At 36.4% G+C, this 21,515-nt stretch overlaps 1 protein-coding gene across 7 annotated transcripts in view; it reads right to left on the bottom strand.

Moving 5' to 3' along the window:
• cep131 (centrosomal protein 131) overlaps positions 1-21,515 on the bottom strand; it is a 147,429-nt gene that overhangs the window by 25,849 nt on the left and 100,065 nt on the right. For 6 of the 7 annotated variants that reach the window (XM_059948375.1, XM_059948374.1, XM_059948377.1 and 3 more), the window contains 5 exons: positions 20,667-20,868; positions 19,941-20,048; positions 18,877-18,994; positions 12,682-12,756; positions 11,805-11,947 (listed from right to left, as the gene is read on the bottom strand). In XM_059948375.1, coding sequence (XP_059804358.1) covers positions 11,805-11,947; positions 12,682-12,756; positions 18,877-18,994; positions 19,941-20,048; positions 20,667-20,868 — 646 coding nt within the window. Of the gene's footprint in view, positions 1-11,804; positions 11,948-12,681; positions 12,757-17,013; positions 17,137-18,876; positions 18,995-19,940; positions 20,049-20,666; positions 20,869-21,515 lie in introns of those variants that run through there. The other variant, XR_009507578.1, reaches the window with a different exon arrangement.

Below are 21,515 nucleotides of genomic sequence, written 5' to 3'. Positions count from 1 at the left end.
AACTTAAAAAATACGACGCGTTACTGAAGAAACTTACAGATTTGGAGACCAGAAACTGAAGGTGCAATATCAGAATTCTTGGGCTTCCTGAAAAACTGGAAGGTAATCAACCTATTGATTTTTGTGCTCAAATGCTAAAAGATTTATTCCCTGATATATTATCGGAACTACCAAAATTTGAGCGCGTTCATCGAGTTACCCCGCCTAATTGGGATCCTGCCAAACCTCGCTCTATTTTCATTCGTTTTTATGACTATCAGATTAAAGAACAGATCCTTCGTGAATCAAGGAAGAAACGTATGTTACAATTTCGTGATCAACAGTTTTGGATCATTCAAGATTATCCACCGGAAGTTCTAAGAGCTAGACAGGTTTTTAAAGAGGTCATGTCTGATCTTTTTAAGCTTGACTGTCGCCTTTCTCTCAGAGATCCGTGTAAACTCAAGGTTACTACTTCTGATAATAAGGTTTCTTGGTTTACGAAGCCTGAAGAAGCTAAGAAATTTTTACAAAGTCTCCATCCTTAAATTCAACTTTGAGTTGTTTTATGTTAAATGTTTTAATTTCAGGTGTTCAATCAAGTCATTGGCGCTTTGTTGTTAACAAGGTTTCTTGGTTTTACAAAGTCTTAATCATTTGTTTGATTAAGTAACTTGTTATCTTTCAAACTATGCAAAACATGCAGGCAGACTGCATCCTTCTTCTCTTTTGCTGCTTTTCGCAGCTCTTTTTAAACAATACGTTATATTCTCTCAGTGTTATGTTGGTTTTTACCTTCCTTTTAGTAATTTGACTGAAAGTAATTATGTAGGGTGTACATGTAGTAATTACTGAGGAATAAAACTATAGGGTGTTTTGCTTTACCTTAAATTCACTCAAATTTTTCCTATCTTTCTTTTTCAATCTTTTTATTGATTTTCATATATAAAAAAATAACATAACATAAAATAGATTGTAAATACATTAGGCTTGAAATTGAATTAGTGATAAGATATCGATATATTAAAATATCAATAAAAAAACATCATATAATAATCAGTCAAACCTATATTGATTATACATGAAAAAGGATAGTCATTAAAAGAGAGAAAAGAAAAAAATATAAAAAATACAAGAAAAAATATATATTGAAAAAAAATAAACCTAAACTAACATGGGCAATAATAAAAGTTTATATGTACATGATAGTGTCAAGAACTCCGGAACTCCATACCAGAACAAGGAAAAAAAGAGAAAAGGCCCGGAAAAGGTCAAATTAACTCATATGAAAATGTCGAATAAACGGTCCCCAAGTTTCTTCAAATTTAATTGATGGATCAAAAATAGTACTTCTAATTTTTTCTAAGCTCAGACAAGAGATAGTTTGAGAGTGATTTTACCTATCTTTTGATTATTTATATACATTTCAGTCTTTTACTGTTTTTCAATAGTTTACAATATTCTATATTTCTTATTGCTGGATTTTGGTTTTTTCATTATTTTGCCATTTTATCTTTTTTCTCTCCCTTGAATGCCTTAAATTAGTCATGTAGGAAGTTATCTAAACCACTTCCCTTTTTAATTATCTTCTATTTGTTTCTTTACTCTTTTTTTGCACCCATATGTTGTTTTACTTATTGGTTTTCCTTATCTGTCTTTCCTTTTTAACTGAGACTAATACTTACATTTTCCCATGGTTTTTTTTTCGTAATTAGCAAACTTATTTACTTTGATATTTTGTTTTTGTGTATATATATACAATCATTTATTCAGCACAGCTATGCATACATATTTTCTGGAGCTACCGGAATTTTGGGTTGGGAACGTTCGAATTAGTCTTCAGCCTCCCTTGGCTGATTTCTCTCTTTAGGGGGAGGGAGGGAGGAAATGGGTTCTTCCATAAAGCTGAATGGATGTTTTTACTGTTTTACTTATTCACTATCTACATGTCTGTGATTACCTTTTATACATTACTAAAGGATACTTGATGGATTCTTTTATTAATATACTCAGTTTTAATGTGAAAGGTCTAAATAACCCTGTTAAACGAAGTAAGATTTTCTCTTATATCCGGAAACTTAAAATTCATATAATCTTTCTCCAAGAAACCTATATTTGTAAAGATGATATTTCACGTTCTTTCAAAGGATGGAAGGGTATACATTTTCACTCTCCCTCTCAATCTAGATCGAGAGGCTGATCAGAATGTATCCTTTATTCAACATAATGTAATTTCTGATACAAATGGGCACTTTGTTATTGTTTCGGGTAGTGTTGAGAATAAACTAATTGTATTTGCGAATGTATACGCTCCAAATACAGATGACTCCTTGTTCTTTGAAAGTCCTTTCTCTTTTCTGCCTGATTTCGGTATTCCTTAGTGATGGGTGGAGATTTTAATTTTTGGCTTGATCCTATATTAGATCGCTCTTCAAGTAAAACCCCTGTCACTAATAAATCAGCCCTACTTTTTAAATCCTTTTTATCTCAATGTGGTATTCTTGACGTGTGGCATTTTTTACACCCCAAGAAAAGAAATATTCATATTTCTCTCAGGTTCATCATATGTACTCTCGGATTGATTTTTTTTAATAGATAGAAACTTGCTTCCACTGGTATGATCCTGTGATTATAAGGAGATTGCTTTGTCTGATCATGCATCTGTGCTTCTGGCTTTAAGATTACCTGTTTACTCTGTATCAAATAGAAGTTGGCGTTTTAACTTATCATTGTTATCTGATAAAAATTTTCTAAAGTTTTTGGAAAAACATATTACTTTTTTCTTTAAAGAAAATTTTAAAGGAGATACTGCTGGTAATATAGTCTGGGATACTTTTAAAGCATATATTCGTGGAGAAATTATCTCTTACTCTACCTATATAAAGAAAAAAGCTGACAAAGAAAGGTCTGACCTAGCAGCGATATTAAAAGATCTTGATCGAAAGTATGCCCTATCTCCAGATCCAAGTATAGATAATAAGCATATTGAAATCCAATCCAAATATAATCTTCTGCTGACTTACCCAATTGAATGACAGCTGTTGAGAGATAAAACTCAATTTTACATTCACGGGGATATAATTGGAAGTTTATTAGCCAATCGCTTAAAATCTTTTACAGTTAATCGTCAAATAACTATATAACCATATAACAATCACAGCACGGAAACAGGCCATCTTGGCCCTCCTAGTCCGTGCCGAACCCTTAATCTCACCTAGTCCCACCTACCCGCACTCAGCCCATAACCCTCCACTCCTTTCCTGTCCATATACCTATCCAATTTTACCTTAAATGACACAACTGAACTGGCCTCTACTACTTCTACAGGAAGCTCATTCCACACAGCTATCACTCTTTGAGTAAAGAAATACCCCCTCATGTTTCCCTTAAACTTCTGCCCCCTAACTCTCAAATCATGTCCTCTAGTTTGAATCTCCCCTACTCTCAATGGAAACAGCCTGTTCACGTCAACTCTATCTATCCCTCTCAAAATTTTAAATACCTCGATCAAATCCCCCCTCAACCTTCTACGCTCCAATGAATAGAGACCTAACTTGTTCAACCTTTCTCTGTAACTTAATTGCTGAAACCCAGGTAACATCCTAGTAAATCGTCTCTGCACTCTCTCTAATTTATTGATATCTTTCCTATAATTTGGTGACCAGAACTGCACACAATATTCCAAATTTGGCCTTACCAATGCCTTGTACAACTTTAGCATTACATCCCAACTTCTGTACTCAATGCTTTGATTTATAAAGGCCAGCGTTCCAAAAGCCCTCTTCACCACCCTATCTACATGAGACTCCACTTTCAGGGAACTATGCACAGTTATTCCTAGATCTCTCTGTTCCTCTGCATTCCTCAATGCCCTACCATTTACTCTGTATGTTCTATTTGGATTATTCCTGCCAAAATGTAGAACCTCACACTTCTCAGCATTAAACTCCATCTGCCAACATTCAGCCCATTCTTCTAACCGGCATAAATCTCCCTGCAAGCTTTGAAAATCCACCTCATTATCCACAACACCTCCTACCTTAGTATCATCGGCATACTTACTAATCCAATTTACCACCCCATCATCCAGATCATTTATGTATATTACAAACAACATTGGGCCCAAAACAGATCCCTGAGGCACCCCGCTGGTCACCGACCTCCATCCCAATAAACAATTATCCACCACTACTCTCTGGCATCTCCCATCTAGCCACTGTTGAATCCATTTTATTACTCCAGCATTAATACCTAACGACTGAACCTTCTTAACTAACCTTCCATGTGGAACTTTGTCAAAGGCTTTGCTGAAGTCCATATAGACTACATCCACTGCCTTACCCTCGTCAACATTCCTCGTAACTTCTTCAAAAAATTCAATAAGGTTTGTCAAACATGACCTTCCACGCACAAATCCATGCTGGCTACTTCTAATCAGATCCCGTCTATCCAGATAATTATAAATACTATCTCTAAGAATACTTTCCATTAATTTACCCACCACTGATGTCAAACTGACAGGTCTATAATTGCTAGGCTTCCTTCTAGAACCCTTTTTAAACAATGGAACCACATGAGCAATACGCCAATCCTCCGGCACAATCCCCGTTTCTAATGACATCTTAAAGATCTCCGTCAGAGCTCCTGCTATTTCTACACAAACTTCCCTCAAGGACCTGGGGAATATCCTGTCAGGACCCGGAGATTTATCCACTTTTAAATTTCTTAAAAGCGCCAGTACCTCCACCTCTTTAATTGTCATAGGTTCCATAACTTCCTTACTTGTTTCCCACACCTTAGACAATTCAATATCCTTCTCCTTAGTGAATACCGAAGAGAAGAAATCATTCAAAATCTCTCCCATCTCCTTCGGTTCCACACATAGCTGACCACTCTGATTCTCTAAGGGGCCAATTTTATCCTTCACTATCCTCTTGCTTTTAATATAACTGTAGAAAACTTTCGGATTTACTTTCACCTTATTTGCCAAACCAACCTCGTATCTTCTTTTAGCTTTTCTAATCTCTTTCTTAAGATTCCTTTTACATTCTTTACATTCCTCGAGCAATTCCTTTACTCCATGCTGCCTATATCTATTGTAGACATCCCTCTTTTTCTGAACCAAATTTCTAATATCCCTTGAAAACCATGGTGCTCTCAAACCTTTAACCTTTCCTTTCACCCTTACAGGAACATAAAGATTCTGTACCCTCATAATTTCACCCTTAAATGACCTCCATTTCTCTATTACATCCTTCCCATAAAACAACTTGACCCAATCCACTCTCTCTAAATCCCTTCGCATCCCCTCAAAGTTAGCCTTTCTCCAATCAAAAATCTCAACTCTAGGTCCAGTCCTGTTCTTCTCCATAATTATATTGAAGCTAATGCTATTGTGATCACTGGACCCTAAGTGCTCCCCAACACATACTTCTGTCAGCTGACCTATCGCATTCCCTAACAGGAGATCCAACACTGCCCCATCTCTAGTCGGTACTTCTATGTATTGTTGCAAAAAACTATCCTGCACACATTTCACAAACTCTAAACCATCCAGCCCTTTTACAGAATGAGCTTCCTAGTCTACGTGTGGAAAATTAAAATCTCCCACAATCACCACCTTATGTTTACTACAAATATCTGCTATCTCCTTACACATTTGCTCTTCCAACTCACGCGCCCCATTAGGTGGCCTATAATACACTCCTATCAGTGTTACTGCACCTTTCCCATTCTTCAATTCCACCCAAAAGGCCTCCCTGGAGGAGCTCTCTAATCTATCCTTCCAAAGCACCGCCATAAGATTTTCTCGGACAAGCAATGCAACACCTCCTCCTCTGGCCCCTCCTACTCTATCACACCTGAAGCAACTAAATCCAGGAATATTTAGTTGCCAATCACACCCTTCCTGCAACCATGTTTCACTAATAGCTACAACATCATAATTCCAGGTATCAATCCACGCTTTAAGCTCATCCACCTTTCTTACAATGCTCCTAGCATTAAAATAGACACATTTAAGATACTCTCCATCTCCTCCTCTCTTTCCATCCCTAACAATGCATTCAAATTTATTATTCTTTCCTTTCTTCTCCCCTACATCTTCGGGCTGAGCGCATCCCTTCTCCATTACCTGCCTTTCCTCCCTCACACACTGTCTATTTACTTGCTCCACTGGTGAACTAACCTCCTCTCCCATAGTCTCCCGCCCCCCCATCTTACTAGTTTAAAGTCCGCCCTGTAGCCCTAGCAAACCTCCCCGCTAGGATATTGGTCCCCCCACGATTCAAGTGTAACCCGTCCTTCTTGAACAGGTCACTCCTGCCCCAGAAGAGGTCCCAATGATCCAGAAACTTGAATCCCTGCCCCCTGCTCCAATCCCACAGCCACGCATTCATCCTCCACCTAATTCTATTCCTACTCTCACTGTCGCATGGCACAGGCAGTAATCCCGAGATTACTACCTTTGCGGTCCTTCTTCTTAACTGCCTTCCTAACTCCCTATACTCTCGTTTCAGGACCTCTTCCCCTTTCCTTCCTATGTCATTGGTACCTACATGTACCACGACCTCTGGCTCTTCACCCTCCCACTTCAGGATATCTTGGACGCGATCAGAAACATCCCGAACCCTGGCACCAGGGAGGCAAATTACCATCCGGGACTCCCGGTCACCTCCACAGAAACGCCTGTCTGAGCCCCTGACTATTGAGTCCCCTATTACTATGGACCTCTTTCTTCTAACCCTACCCTTCTGAGCTACAGGGCCGTCCTCTGTGCCGGAGGCTCGGCCACTGTCACTCCCACCAGGTAGGCTGTCCCCCCCAACAGTACTCAAACATGAGTACTTATTGTCAAGGGGTACAGCCACTGGGGTACTCTCTAGTACCTGCCTCTTCCCCTTCCTGACTGTAACCCACCTATCTGCCTCCCGTGGTCCCGGAGTGACCACCTGCCTGTAACTCCTCTCTATCACCTCACTCTCCCTGACCAGGCAAAGGTCATCGAGCTGCAGCTCCAGTTCCCTAACTCAGTCCCTCAGGAGCTGCAGTTCGGCGCACCTGGCGCAGATGTGGACATCCGGGAGGCTCGGAGACTCCAGGATCTCCCACATCCAACACCGAGAACAACAAGCTGCCCTCACACTCATACCTCCCAAATAACTGAAAATACAAGAACTAAAAGATAAGCCTACTGTGCCCTCTTCCGCCTAAGCCCTCTGAGCCCAAGCCCTACACTCTGCGCCCGGCTCACTCCGCTGCCCGCAAACGAAGCTGCCCGCTTCTTAAGGCGGCGTTCTTTATATATCTTCCCTCCTTCCCAGGCCTCCTTCACGTGCCTGCGCAGTCCCGCCTCTCAGAACTCCGATCTGAGAAGCAATTGGACAATTTGAAAATGGCCCCCGCCGCACTTCCTCTCAAGCCTCGCTGTCCTCTTCCAAAAGAGGACACAGAAAATCACAGAAATTTTTAAAGATAATGGAACTAAGACATCCGACTGTTCTGAAATTAACAATGTATTTAAAGACTTTTACTTTAAGTTGTAACAGTCTGACTCTTCTTCAGATGATACCTATGTGAATGCTTTTTTCAGTAATATCAACATTCCTACATTGTCTGCTGATAGTCTAATACAGTTACATCAGCCTATTTCTAATGAAGAAGCGGCTGAGGCGACAAGTGCTTTACATTCTGGTAAGACCCCAGGACCTGATGGCTTTCCTGGGGAGTTTTATAAAACTTTCACTATGTTACTTACACCTTATTTATCCTCTGTTTTATCAGAGTCCTTGAAATCAGGTAAACTCCCTCAATCTTTTTATGAAGCTTTTATTTCTCTTATTCTTAAAAAAAAATCCAGCTGAATGTTCTTCATACAGACCGATTTCTTTATTAAATGTTGATGCAAAAATTTTATCCAAAATTTTAGCTCAAAGACTTGAAAATATTCTACCATATTATCTCATGACCAGACAGGATTTATTAAAAATCATTACTCACATTTTAATATACGTCGGTTATTGAATGTGATATATTCACCATCCAAAAAAATATCAGAGTGTATATTATCCTTAGATGCAGAAAAAGCCTTTGATAAGATTGAGTGGAATTATCTTTTTAAGACCTTAGAAAAGTTTAATTTTAGGCCTAATTTTATTCGTTGGGTTAAATTAACCTACCTGTCTCCTACCACTCAGGTTATTACTAACTCCCAAATTTCTAAGCCCTTTAAATTACAGCGGGGAACTAGACAAGGTTGTCCTCTTAGTCCTTTACTTTTTGCTTTAGCTATAGAACCCTTAGCAATAGCACTTCGAGAATCTAAGGACATTTCTGGTATACTAAGGGAAGGTATGTCTCATAAAATTTCATTATACGCTGATGATATTTTACTTTTTATCTCTAACACTGAAACTTCTTTACCTTTGGTTCTTTCTTTAATCTCCCAGTTTAGTTCTTTTTCAGGATATAAGCTGAACCTACATAAAAGTGAGCTATTTCCTTTAAATGACCTAATGTCATCAAATGCCAAATTTCCGTTCAAAGTTGTTACAAGTCAATTTACATATCTAGGTGTAACAATTACTAAAAACTTCAAAGAATTTATTTAAAGAAAACTTAAACCCCTTATTGAAGTATGTGAAAAAGACACTTTCTAAATGGTCCCCTCTTTCTTTATCCCTAATTGGCTGAATTAATTCCATTGAAAAGAAGATTCTTCATAAATTTTTATATCTTTTTCAGGCCTTACCTATTTTTATTCCTAAGACATACTCTGATTCTTTAGATTCAATTTTAACCTCTTATATTTGGAATAATAAACAAGCTCATTTAAGTAAAGTTTACTTTCAAAGAAATAAAAAGATGGGTGGACTAGCCCTACCCAATTTTAGGTTTTAATATTGGGCTGCCAATATAAGGAATATTACTTTCTGGTCCTATTATATTTATCGTAAAGATTGTCCATCATGGGTCTCCTTAGAAGTTAATTCTGTAAAAAATTCCTCTATTGTCTCTCTTCTTGGATCATACTCTTCTTTTTCAGCAAATAAAACAACAGATAACATAATTGTTAAGCAAACTTTAAGGATCTGGTCTCAATTTAGAAAATTGTTTGGTTTAGTGAATTTTTCATTATCATCTCCCATTCTCCTTAATTATTTTTTTATCCCTTCCATGACTGATAAAGTCTTTAAGGATTGGGATGAACTAGGTATTAAGTGTTTTGGGGACCTGTTTATCTCAGGATCTCTTGCTTCACTTGACCAATTTTCAAATAAATTTGAACTCCCAAAATCACATTTTTACAGATACCTTAAAATTAGAAATTTTCTACGTTTCCAATTAGCTACTTTTCCTATAGCTCCTGATAAAAATTTACTGGATGATCTTTTAAATTTAAAACCTTTTGTTAATGGTTCTATTACCGGTATCTATAACTTGTTGATTGGCTCCAGACAAGACTTTTTAGATAAAATAAAAAAAGATTGGGAGGATGACCTAAATTGACAGATTTCTGATGATAGATGGAATAAAATTCTTAAACGGGTTAATAAATCATCTTTCTGTGCTCGTCATTCTCTTCTACAATTTAAAGTGGTTCATAGAGCTTACAGTTCTAAAGAGCTCTCCAGTTTTTACTCAAATGTTTCTCCACTTTGTAATAAATGCAACTCCGCTGATGCCTCTTATGTTTTGGTTTTACCCTACAATTGAAAAGTTTTGGCGGGAAGTATTTCATACCTTCTCTCAACTTCTTAGGGTCCAATTGAACCCAAATCCCCTTACTGCCTTGTTTGGTATTATTGCAAATGAAGATATAACTTTAAATATTCCTAATCTACAGGTTTTAGTTTTTATCTCTCTTTTAGCAAGAAGAGCAATCTTGTTTAAATGGAAGGAGTCTACCCCTCCTACACATCTTCAATGGCTATGTGATATTATGTCTTATTTAAATTTAGAAAATATCCGCCGCTCAGTCTTAAATTCGAAACAATCATTTTACGATATTTGGGGACCTTTCCTAAATTACTTTTCCAATTTATAAAGTTTAACAGTGCACAGATTTTTATGTATATTTTTACTTTCTCTTCTTAAATGAATATGTTTTTTTCTAGTTATCCATTGTCATCCATCAGCTTTTTTCTTTGGTAGTTGGTAGGGGGTTGACTTTTTTTTATATAAAAAATTTCTTTTATGATGTATGACTTATCTTTAAATTTTTGATTACGGAGTGGTATACCTTCATGTGTTATGCTATAACATTTTGATCAATTTTATAATATCTGAATGTACACAAGTTATGTTGAGATGTATCTATGTGTTGCACTCTGGAAATCTTGTTTTCTCTTCTTCTGAATAAAAATATTGTGAAAAGATTGTCTGTCGAGTTACAAGGAAGTCCACAACTTAGCACAACTAAACAGGCCATTCTGCCCTTCATCCCTGTGTCAATTCTGTGAAAGAGAAAGTGTGCTTAGACCCATTCCCATACTTCTAGCTTGTGGATCTGCAATTTAGTCTTTCACCCTCCAATATCTGCTTAATTTTCTTTTGTGGGCTCATCACCTCCTCAAAAAGAGCTTTTCAGGTCCTAATACATTCGAGCAAAAAGAAATTGCCTTATTTCCCTTCCAGATGGTTTCCAACAATTTTAAATATGAATACTTGCAATGGGAATGCTTTTGTCTTCCCTGTTGAATTCTACATCATTATCAACACATTCTCCTCATATTCATAGATTTCTGTCTTCTTAACAAATACCCTCTGTAGTATCTTGAAGAATAACTTTCAACTGTATTATATTTATACATCTCTTCCAGTTATTCTTTATATCATTAACTAATTATAGTTATTCTTTATATTATTAACTTTATAGTTAATAATATATTCAATCTTCTATTAACTCAAATAATTCAATCAAATCAAACACCCTTCAACAAATCCACATGGACTCTCCTTGGGCAATCAACAGCTTTCCAAATTAACATTTATTTTGCTCCTGACAACACTACTCAATAAGTTACCCATCAATGCTGGGTTCATCAACCCGCAGTTTCTTGTTTTAACCTCCTCTCTTTTCTTGAGTAATTAGCAGTCCTTCAGATCTCCGGTAGCATTGTTGAACCCAGTGAGAAATGGATGATATGATCGACTCCTCTGTGGTTTCTTCAGCAACCGAGAATGCATTCTTGTTTTTTATATACATCAGAATGAGGAAGAAATGTGATTTAAATGACTTATTCTATTGTGGAATGGTTTGAGTATCTCAGAAACTGCTGATCTCCTGGGATTTTCACACACAACAACCTCTACAGCTGACAGAGAATGGTGTGAAAAAGAAAAAAAAATAAACCAGTGAACAGCAGTTCTGTGGACAAAAACGGCTAGTTAATGAGAGGTCAGAGGAGAATGGCCAAACTGGTCAAAGCTGACAGGAGAATGACAGTAACTCAAATAATCATGTGTTTCGACGGTGGTGTGCAGAAGAGCATCCCAGAATGCAGAACCCATTGAACTTTGCAGCGGATGGGCTACAGCAGAAGAAAACCACACTGAGTTTTACTCCTACAACTAACAAAGTGGACACTCAGTGTATCTTTCTTATTGTACTTACAATATGCTGCTGCAAAACAACAAATTTCATGACCTGTCAGTGATAATAAACCTGATAATGATTCTGATACCTGCATTGCTATATTCTCGCTTTCATCTCTCCATATTGTTGAGAACCTATGCAAAGGTGAAATAGACTGATTATACTTTAAGCCACTAATTAAAATACAAAAATATCCTATTTTGCAAAAGAAACTTCAAAATGTTCTTACGTATTTTCAGCCGCCCTCTCACATTCCTGCTTAGAAACTCTAACTTCTTCTTCCAGTCGTTGAATCACCAGTTCAATTTCTTTGTCCCGTCCTTTGCGTACCTCTTCTTTCAGTCCTCGTTCACGGGTTAGTAACCAAGCCTCCTATAAAAAAAGGAAAATAATTGAATCTTTCACAATGTCACCTTAGGGTTCCTTACAATGATTGATTTAGCAATTATAAACTAAATGATTTTAGGTTAAAATAATCAATTGTTCAAATTAAGAAAACAAGCTGATTTTCCTTTGTCTGTGGCTAACACAATGAGAGACAAACTAATTTGCCTTTGCCTGCAGCTGACCCAGCATGAGATGCGGAACCGCTGCATACTTGTTTTTGCAGAAACGTGGCTCCTGGACAATATTCCATGCACCATCAACCTTCTGGCCAGGGACTCGTGCTAACATTATTTTTGTGACTGTATGTGGTTTTGTAACAGACGTGGGAGGAAAGATATTGCCAACTGTTTAGGTCAAAACACAGGATCAAGATTCAAGATCAAGTATATTTATCACATGTACATCAAATGCATTGTCTGCATTAACAACCAACACATCGAGAGTGTGCTGGGGGCAGCCCACAAATGTCACCACACTTTCCGGCACTGACAAAGAATGCCTACAATGCTTGGCAGAACAACACAGAACACAGGAAAATAGAACACACAAAGCAATAGAACAACATCAAAGCAAGCTCTGTTCCTCTCTCCCACACACATACATAATTTACATTTTAAAATTTAACAAAACATTAGTTAGGCTAAGCATATTCTCTGTCAAGGTACAATCTCAGCTGTATTAAAATATATTTTGTGCACATTTTAACAACATTAAGTTACCTGTTTCTTCATATAATTTTCTTCCCAAGCCTGTTTCTCAATTTCTAGTCTTTCTTTCAATGATTGAATTTCGGCCTGATCAAATTAACACAGAAATATTAAAAAGTAGAGTGAACTTCTGCTTAAGTGCATTTGTCTGCAAATCAATTAAGTGAAAGAAACTCAATATTACCACAGTACATTAGCAGACAAAACAAAAGAAATCTGTAACATTCCCTGTGGCCGTTTAAGAAATTAAACCAGTAATCAGGTAGACCTGGAGTGAGACGGATTCAAGCTGGGCTGATATTTGGTCTGCACACACAATGCCTTGAGTTGAGGAGGGAGACTAAACAACTTAAGTGTTCATATTCATGATGTTATTCAGCCTTTGCTGGCAGAATGCATAAATGCATGATCAACAGAGCTGCCATAACTCCTGCCACTGAACAATCTACCTACAGTAAAACCTACATACAATGAGCAAAAGCTATTTTGAGGCAAGATATCAGGAAAAACAAAATTTATCACAAAATCACTGGAAATATAATGATAAAGCAGGTGCTCCTCAAAAAAGTTACAAAGAAAACTAAGTATTGTGTTCCACCCTCACACAACCTAACTGCCTACTTTCAAGGACTCTACAATTCATATTCTCAGTATTATTTATTTATTGCTCTTTTTTCTTGTACTTGCACAGTCTGGCTCTCATTTTGCACACTGGTTGCTTGTCAGTCTTTGTGTGTAGTTTTTGATTTGATTCTATTGTATTTCTTTGTTCTATTGCGAATGCTTGCAAGAAAATTAATCTTTATTTTATTTATTAAATTTAGAAATTACAAAGAATAAATGTGATGATAAAATAGTAAGAAAAATAATATTAACCCTCCCCCCTCCCCTTAACCCTCCCCCTCCTTAACCCTTATCTAAAGAAAGAAAAAAAGGAAAGAAGAGAAAGATTGCCTGGATATCGGAGGATTCCCACATGTTCCATGGAGTTCAAAATAATTTTGATATTTATTTTTACTTTCCCCAATTACTTTATAATTTTATCTTCAAGGGACCTAATGCATTTAATCCTATCTTTTCTAAGTATGGGAACCAAATTTTCAAAAATATATCATATTCATTTCTTAGATTATACATAATTTTTTCAAGTGGAATACAACTATGTATTTCATTATTCCAACAATCCATAGTTAAATATAAATCAGATTTCCAAGTAACTGCAATAACTTTTTTGGCTACTGCCAATGCAATTTTTATAAATTTTTTCTGATATTTATTCAATTTAAGTTTCGGTATTGTCCCTTCAATGACTCCTATTAAAAATAATAGTGGACTATGTGGGAGTTGTACTCCAGTAATTTGTTCCAATAAAAGTCTTAAATTTATCCAAAATGGTTGAATTTTAAAACAAGACCAAGTAAAATGTAAAAAAGTACAAATTTCTTGATTACATCGAAAACATTGGTCAGACATATTTGAATTTAATCTATTTATTTTCTGTGATGTTATATATAAATGATGTAAAAAAATTATATTGTATTAATCTAAGTCGAACATTTATTGTATTTCTCATACTATCAGAATATAATCTTGACCAGTTTTTTCCATCAATTTTAACATTCAAATCAAGATTCCCATTTTTTGTCTTGATTTATGAATTCCTGATTTAATTGTCTGTTTTTGAATCAAATTATACATACGAGATGTAATTTTTTAAATTTTTCCTTTCTGAATTAATATTTCTATTTCACTAGGTTTTGGTATCAACATTGTTTGACCCAGCTTTTCTCGTAAATAGGCTTTTAATTGAAAACAACAGAAAAAAGTGTTATTTGATATTTTATATTTATTTTTTAATTGATCAAACGACATCAATATACCTCCTTCAAAACAATCACCTATATATTTAATCCCCTTTTGGAACCAATTATGTAAAAGTTTATTATCCATTGTAAAAGGAATAAGCCTATTTTGAATTAAAGTTCATTTTGCTAATAAAGATTTCTTTATCTCATCGTCCATATTTACCTTATTCCATAAATCAATCAAGTGCCTTAATATAGGAGATTCTTCTTTTTCCCGTATCCATTTGGATTCCCATTTATATATAAAATCTTCTGGTATGTTTTCTCCTATCTTATCTAATTCTATTCTAATCCGTGCCGGTTTTTCTTCATCAAAAAAAGACGCAATAAATCTAAGTTGATTTGCTTTATAATAATTCTTAAAATTTGGAAGTTGTAACCCTCCTAAATCAAATTTACATGTCAATTTTTCCAATGATATTCTTGACATCTTTCCTTTCCAAAGAAATTTCCTTACATATTTATTCAGTTCTTGAAAAAACTTCTGAGGTAATTGTATTGGTAAAGTTTGAAATAAATATTGCAATCTAGGAAATATATTCATTTTTACAGCATTAACTCTACCTATTAATGTTATTGGTAACATCATCCATCATTTCCAACCCAATCTCTCTTTAATTTCTTATGTTCTGTTTCTGTTAAATGTGTTTCTTGTAAAAAAGCTATATCTCCTTTCATTTTCTTAATATATGTTAAAACTCTTTTTCTTTTCACAGGTCCATTAATTCCATCAACATTAAAACTTAAAAAATTAAGTAAATTAATCATTCATAATTTTGGGAACTCTTTAAAATTCTCCATGTTGCTATGAGTCTCTCCCCAACCATCCAGGCAAAAAAGAAGAAAAATAGAAAGATAACTAATATATAAAAAAAAACAAAATACCCCCCCACTAATTTTGCAATTAAAAAGAACACAACATTACCCCCCCCCCATTTTACGGGTCATGGCAATCGCCATGATTGTACACGTGAAACTCACAGCCATCGATCAGGAGCTCCTCCAGCTCCCCCGCAAAAAAAAAAATGAAAATATATTAGTGAAGAAAAAAAAGAAAATAATTAATGTCTCTACTCCCAATTAATACTCCTCGACTATTTTTTTTCTTTATAAATGTCCATCAAGTCCAACCTTGTTTCAGTCTTCATCATTAGTCCATTTCATTTCTATAATACTTTACTCCTCTTCATGGACATCAGGTAATTCTTGTACAAATTTCTCCGCTTTCTGGTAGTCAATGAAAAAACTTCTTTCTTCGTTATCCAGGAAAATTATCAATTTTGCTGGGTAACTCAATAAAAATTTATAGCCCTTTTCCCATAAAGATTTTTCAACTGGATTAAATTCCTTCCGCCTCTTCAGAAGATCATAACTTATGTCTGGATAAAAAAAAACTCTTTTCCCTTCTATTATCAATGACCCATTTCTCTTTTTAGCACCTTGAGAAGCTGCCTTCAAGATCATTTCTTTATCTTGGTACCTTAAGCATTTTATCAAAATTGATCTTGGATTTTGATCTTGTTGAGGTCGTGGTCTTAAAGCTCTGTGTGCTCTTTCAATTTCAATTACTTGACTTCCTTCTTTCATTTCCAAAATTTTCAGAATCCATTCTTGAAAGAATTTTATTGGATTTTCTCCCTCTGTACCTTCCATAAGACCAACAATTTTAATATTATTTCATCTACTAGAGTTCTCAAGCGCATCCATTTTTCCAACATCTGTTTTCTTTCTATTGTCCAGGCAAGATTATTGTCTTATATCTTATCTATTCTTTCAGTATTTTCTTCCACTTTTACTTCCATCTCTTTAACTTTATTATCCGTCTTCTTTTGTTTTTCCACCACATTACCGAGTGTATTCTGCATCCTTCTTATAGCTTTTAATTCATTCGTCATATATATCAGGATATCTTTTATGTCTCCTTTAATCTCTTCCTTCTTTTCCTCTTCTTCTTCCTCTGAATTTCCCAAAGAGTCTGATTCTACTTCCGATTCACTTCCAATTTCACTTCCAGCTGTAGCTGGGATTTGTAGTCTTGTTAATATCTGTTCATGCATACTTTCAAGCATGCGTTGTTCTTGCCGTTTCTTCTTAGAGACAGCCGACATTGCTGCAACTTCCTGTCCCGCATCATCAGAAGTGCCATGCACTTCACCGGGAGGAGATCCAACTTGAGTCTGAGGCTTCGCCGAGACGGTTAGGCCTTTTTCCCCGCCGATTTGCACAGTCTTCGAAGTAGTAGCTTTCTTCTGTTTCAATTTAGGAGCCATATCAAAAGATAATCCTGAGTTGCTTATAAATAGTTTCTAGTAGGTATTTGTTAACTCTTCTTCATTTAAACCCTATTTCATTACTTTTTACGAGGGAGCTGGATTCCCAACGTTTCGATCCTACGTCATCACGTGACGCCCCCCCCCCCAAGAAACTTAATCTTAAGGGAATATACGGTGACATAAACATACTTTGATAATACACTTACTCTGAACCATCAGGCCAAAAGCCCTTAGGAAATCCTGAAGAGGAACTTATTCTAGCATCTTAGAAAAATTAAGCACAAGTGCTTGCTGGAAATTCCAGTGTGTCACAAATAGGGTGTTGGCATCTGTGGGGCAACAGTAACTATTTAGTCACTGGCTATCTATTGTGAACCACATTTGCACTTAATATTTATTTTTTATTTATTTATTGAGATACAGCACAGACTAGACTCTTCCAGCTCTTTCTGCTCAGCAATCCTCCAAATTAATCCCAGCCTAATCACGGGGCAATTTACAATGACCAATCAACTGGTACTTTTTTGGATTGAGAGGGGAAGCTGGAGCACCTGGAGGAAATCCATGTAGTCATGGGGAGAACTATACAAACTCCTTTGAGGCAACCATGAGAATTGAACCCACGTCACTGGTACAGTAAAGTGTTGTATTAACCACTATGCTACCGTGCCACCCAAATATCTGCCAAACAGCCTGCTAAAATCCTTGGGAAACGGTGGCACAATTGGCTGTAACCACTTCAGTAACGTAGATTGATCCAGAGGCAGGGGTTCAAATTCGACAGCAGCTTTAAAGCTTAAACTTGACCATATCAATAGGAACAAAATTTCAAAAGATGACTGTCAGTAACTGAATCCAAAATGCTACTGGATTTGCATAAAATGAGTCCAGATCCACAGGAGTGTTGTTGACACTTATCAAATTTTGCTGAAGGTCCTTGACTAAGTTGTGCTAATTCATTGTTAACATCAGAATTTTTAGATCAATCAAGTTTATCCATTGCCTACATTAGATTGACTGGCCTGTAATTAAGTAACCTAATCCTTTCACCTTCTTTCAATAAGGGTATTATATTAGCAGCCTTCAAATCCTGAAGCTCTACTTCATAGAGATTTTTCCCACAATAGCAGTAAACAGTATCTCAGTAATTAGACAAGGGAACAAAGTGATAAGGAGCCAAGTTTTGAGACATGAAAGCACACATCAGTAATAATATCCCCACCATTCAGGACATCTTCAAAAGGCGATGTCTCAAAAAGGCAGCATCTGTCATTAAGGACCTGCACCACCCTCTTCTCATTATTACCATCACAGAGGAGGTACAGGAGCCCGAAGACCCACATTCAACATTTTAGGAATAGTTTCTTCCCACTTGCCATCAGATTTCTGAACAATGAACACTACTTCACTACTTAATTTTTTAAAATATATTTTGTATTGTAACTTATGCCATATTGTATGTATTGCACTGTGCCACAAAACAACAAATTTCACTATATATATTAGTAATAACACCACTAACTCATTATTTTTGCACTTTTTCATATATATTTCCAACTGTAACATGGTATTTTTTTATGGCTTGCACCATACTGCTGCTGTAAAACATAGCACGAAAGTGATAATAAATATTATTCTGATTCTTATCTCATGAACTGGCAGAACTGGGTCAAAGGGATGAGTGGGTTAATGTTATTAATACATGCAAGGGCCATCCAAGGATCAAATCCTGCTGTATTATTGGAGACACACAGGACTGCAGATGCTGGAATCTGGAGCAAAAAACTATTTGCTGGAGGAACTCAGCAGATTGAACAGAATCTGTGGAGGGGGGAGAAGGAATTGTCTGTACTCCAGGCTGAAATCCTGCAGTAGGATTGGTTATGTTTCTCTAGCAGATTGTTTGTTACATTGCTGTATAATGCCCTGCTACTCAATGACTTCTAACAGACCCGTATCAGTCACCATCTATTTCCTGCACAAAAGGTTCCAAGAAGAAATATTTCCAAGCATTATTAACATACTAGTATTGACCCAGCCCTTACATATATATCCCAAGAGAATTTTACCTGGTGCCTTCTCTCCTGCTCTTCCTTTGTTTTTTCAAATTCCTCTTTAAGGGCTTTTGTTACAAGGGAACAGTTCTCCTCCAGCTGACTTCGTAGCTCATCCAACTCTGCTCGTTGCCTTTATAAAAATAACCAAATATCTGTAAAATATCATGTGCTTAAAAGGAAAGAACCATTTCAAACAACAGTGTTCTATCAATGTCATTTAAATCCAAAAGAATAATCAATGTGATATATAGCATACAAGCTCAGTACATTTTCTTTTGTAATGCCTTATTGCTAGAGAGTGAAGTCAGACTCGTTACAGCTCAAGGGGTCATTCAACCCACCAAGTCCAAGTCAGTAGAGTTAATGACTTCATGAGGGATGTCACTGACACAAATTGGTCTTGACTTTTAGCCCCTATTAGTTCCTGCTAGAAGGCAAAGGGTGGAAATACGAGACCTTACATATTTGAACTCTCAGGATGAGTCACTAAACTATTCTATTTGGGTTGGTTAAGTAGCAGTGGGTTAAAGTGCTGTGCAAAGTACCCTCACAGGAAAATGATCTTTCAGAAGAGAATCAAGACTCATCGAGCACTAACAGCATAGATACAGGCCCTTCAGCCCATACAGTGCATGCCAAACTATTATTCTGTCTAGTCCCATTGACCCGCACTTGGTCCCTACCCCTCCCGTCCAAACTTCTCTTACATGTTGCAATTGAACCTGCATCCACCACTTCCACTAGCAGTTCATTCCACACTTGCACCACCCTCTGAGTGAAGTTGTTTCTCCTCAGATTCCCCTAAAATATTTCACTTTTCACCTTTAACCTATGACCTCTAATTCTAGTCTTACCCACTCAGTGGAAAAAGCTTGCTTGCTAACCTATCCAAACGTTCTCATAATTTTTTATACCTCTGCCGAAATCTCCCCTCAGTCTCCTACACTACAGGGAATGAAGTCTTAATGTTTTCAACCTTTTTCTATAACTCAAGCCGTCAACTCCCTTGTGAGATTGAAATGGATGAAAAGAGTATTGAAGTTCTACTTAAGGTCCCAATTACAGAGTCAACTCACCGAGCTGCCTGCAGATTCAGGCGTTCTTTCTCTTCGGACACTTCAGCATACATTCTCCTTCGCTGTTGCTGGATAGCTTGTTCCTCCTGTTCAAGCTGCTTCTCGTATCTGTCGACACACAGCAGCGATCAATTTCATTGTTCAATGCAAATAAGGTAATACCTATTTCTTTTTAATATTGCAAAGATGTGCCAACTACACAGAAGAAAACAAGCCAATGAGTTGGACTGTATTATATATAGAAAACATTCATTTTAAAAAGTTCAACACAGAAGCCAAAAAGGCTGAATTTGCCTTATCATGGCATTCACAACATCAATTTGTAAGAAGTCATGTTAATAAAATTGGAAGGGCACACAGAAGGTCTTCAATACTTATGTTGCTAGTCAACAAATTTCTAAGTATTTAATTTAAAAAATTAATGCATCAGCACAATTTGATATTTTATATATTTTTTAATGAAACAAAACTCTAGTTTAAAGTTGTTCTTTCTTGTGTGCCTTCCTCAGAGTATCAGAAAACATTTAGAATGGTCAAATAATCTATATCTAAAATCAGGTGCAAAGAGCTTTTATGACCAAATGCAAGTTTGAAGTATAAATCCTAGTAATATTCAAGGTCTAAAATAAAATCATAGATATCAAGGAATAAAGCTGATGCAAACTCATAAAGTAGACAACATTGGACTCAAGTGGCAGGAACAATTTAATTCAATTTTCCTCAAACCTCTGCCTGGCAAGATCTCGCTCCCTCTGGCAGAGGTCATCTTTCTCCTTCTCCAGCTGCTCCCTCAGTTCTTCAGTCTGCCTGATGTACCGACGAGCTGCACGTTCATCAGACTGCGCAAGTTCAGCCTCATGCAACGTCTTTAGTTTTTTTATTTCCTGCTTGTGTTTAGCTATTAGCTTCTGAATCTCTGGTTCCAAGCCTGGAAGTCAAACACTTCAGTTATATATGTCTGTGAGTAATGCTACGGAATGAAAATATTATTGAAATGAAATTATACTATTTACAGCTTCTTATATAAAAACACCTCATTTCAGCTATTACAAAAATCAGAATCAGATTATCACTGATATATGTCATTTGCGGCAGCAGTACAGTGCAATACATAAAGTACCCTAAATTATAATAAGAAATATACGTGAAAATAAATAGTGCAAAAAGAGAACAATAATAGTGAGGTAGTACTCATGGGTTCAGAAATCTGATGGTGGAGGGGAAGATTTTGCTTCTAAAACATTTGAGTCTTTGTCTTTAGGATCCAATATGTCCTCCTCTCTGACTGCAGTAATTAGAGGCATGACTTGGGGGCAGTTAAGTATGGATGCTGACTTTCTGAGGCATTGCCTTTTGACAAAGGCATATTACAAAGGCAAGAAGACAAAACACAGATGCTGGGGAGCATCAGAAGTTGAGGTTAAAATATTTGACTTCAAACTTAATTTGTAATTTGGAGCTGTTACGAACCCCGTAACTGGGTCACTTTAGAGAGGTCTGTTGAAGTCTGATGGTACTATTTTTAACAGTATTTATTAGTAAAAATACACAAAATATCAATGCAAACATACAGAT

Source organism: Hypanus sabinus, chromosome 23 (genome assembly GCF_030144855.1).
Source record: "Hypanus sabinus isolate sHypSab1 chromosome 23, sHypSab1.hap1, whole genome shotgun sequence".
In the NCBI taxonomy this organism is placed as follows: domain Eukaryota; kingdom Metazoa; phylum Chordata; class Chondrichthyes; order Myliobatiformes; family Dasyatidae; genus Hypanus; species Hypanus sabinus.
Note: the sequence above shows the minus strand (reverse complement) of the source record. Positions and strands in the feature narration are given on the sequence as shown.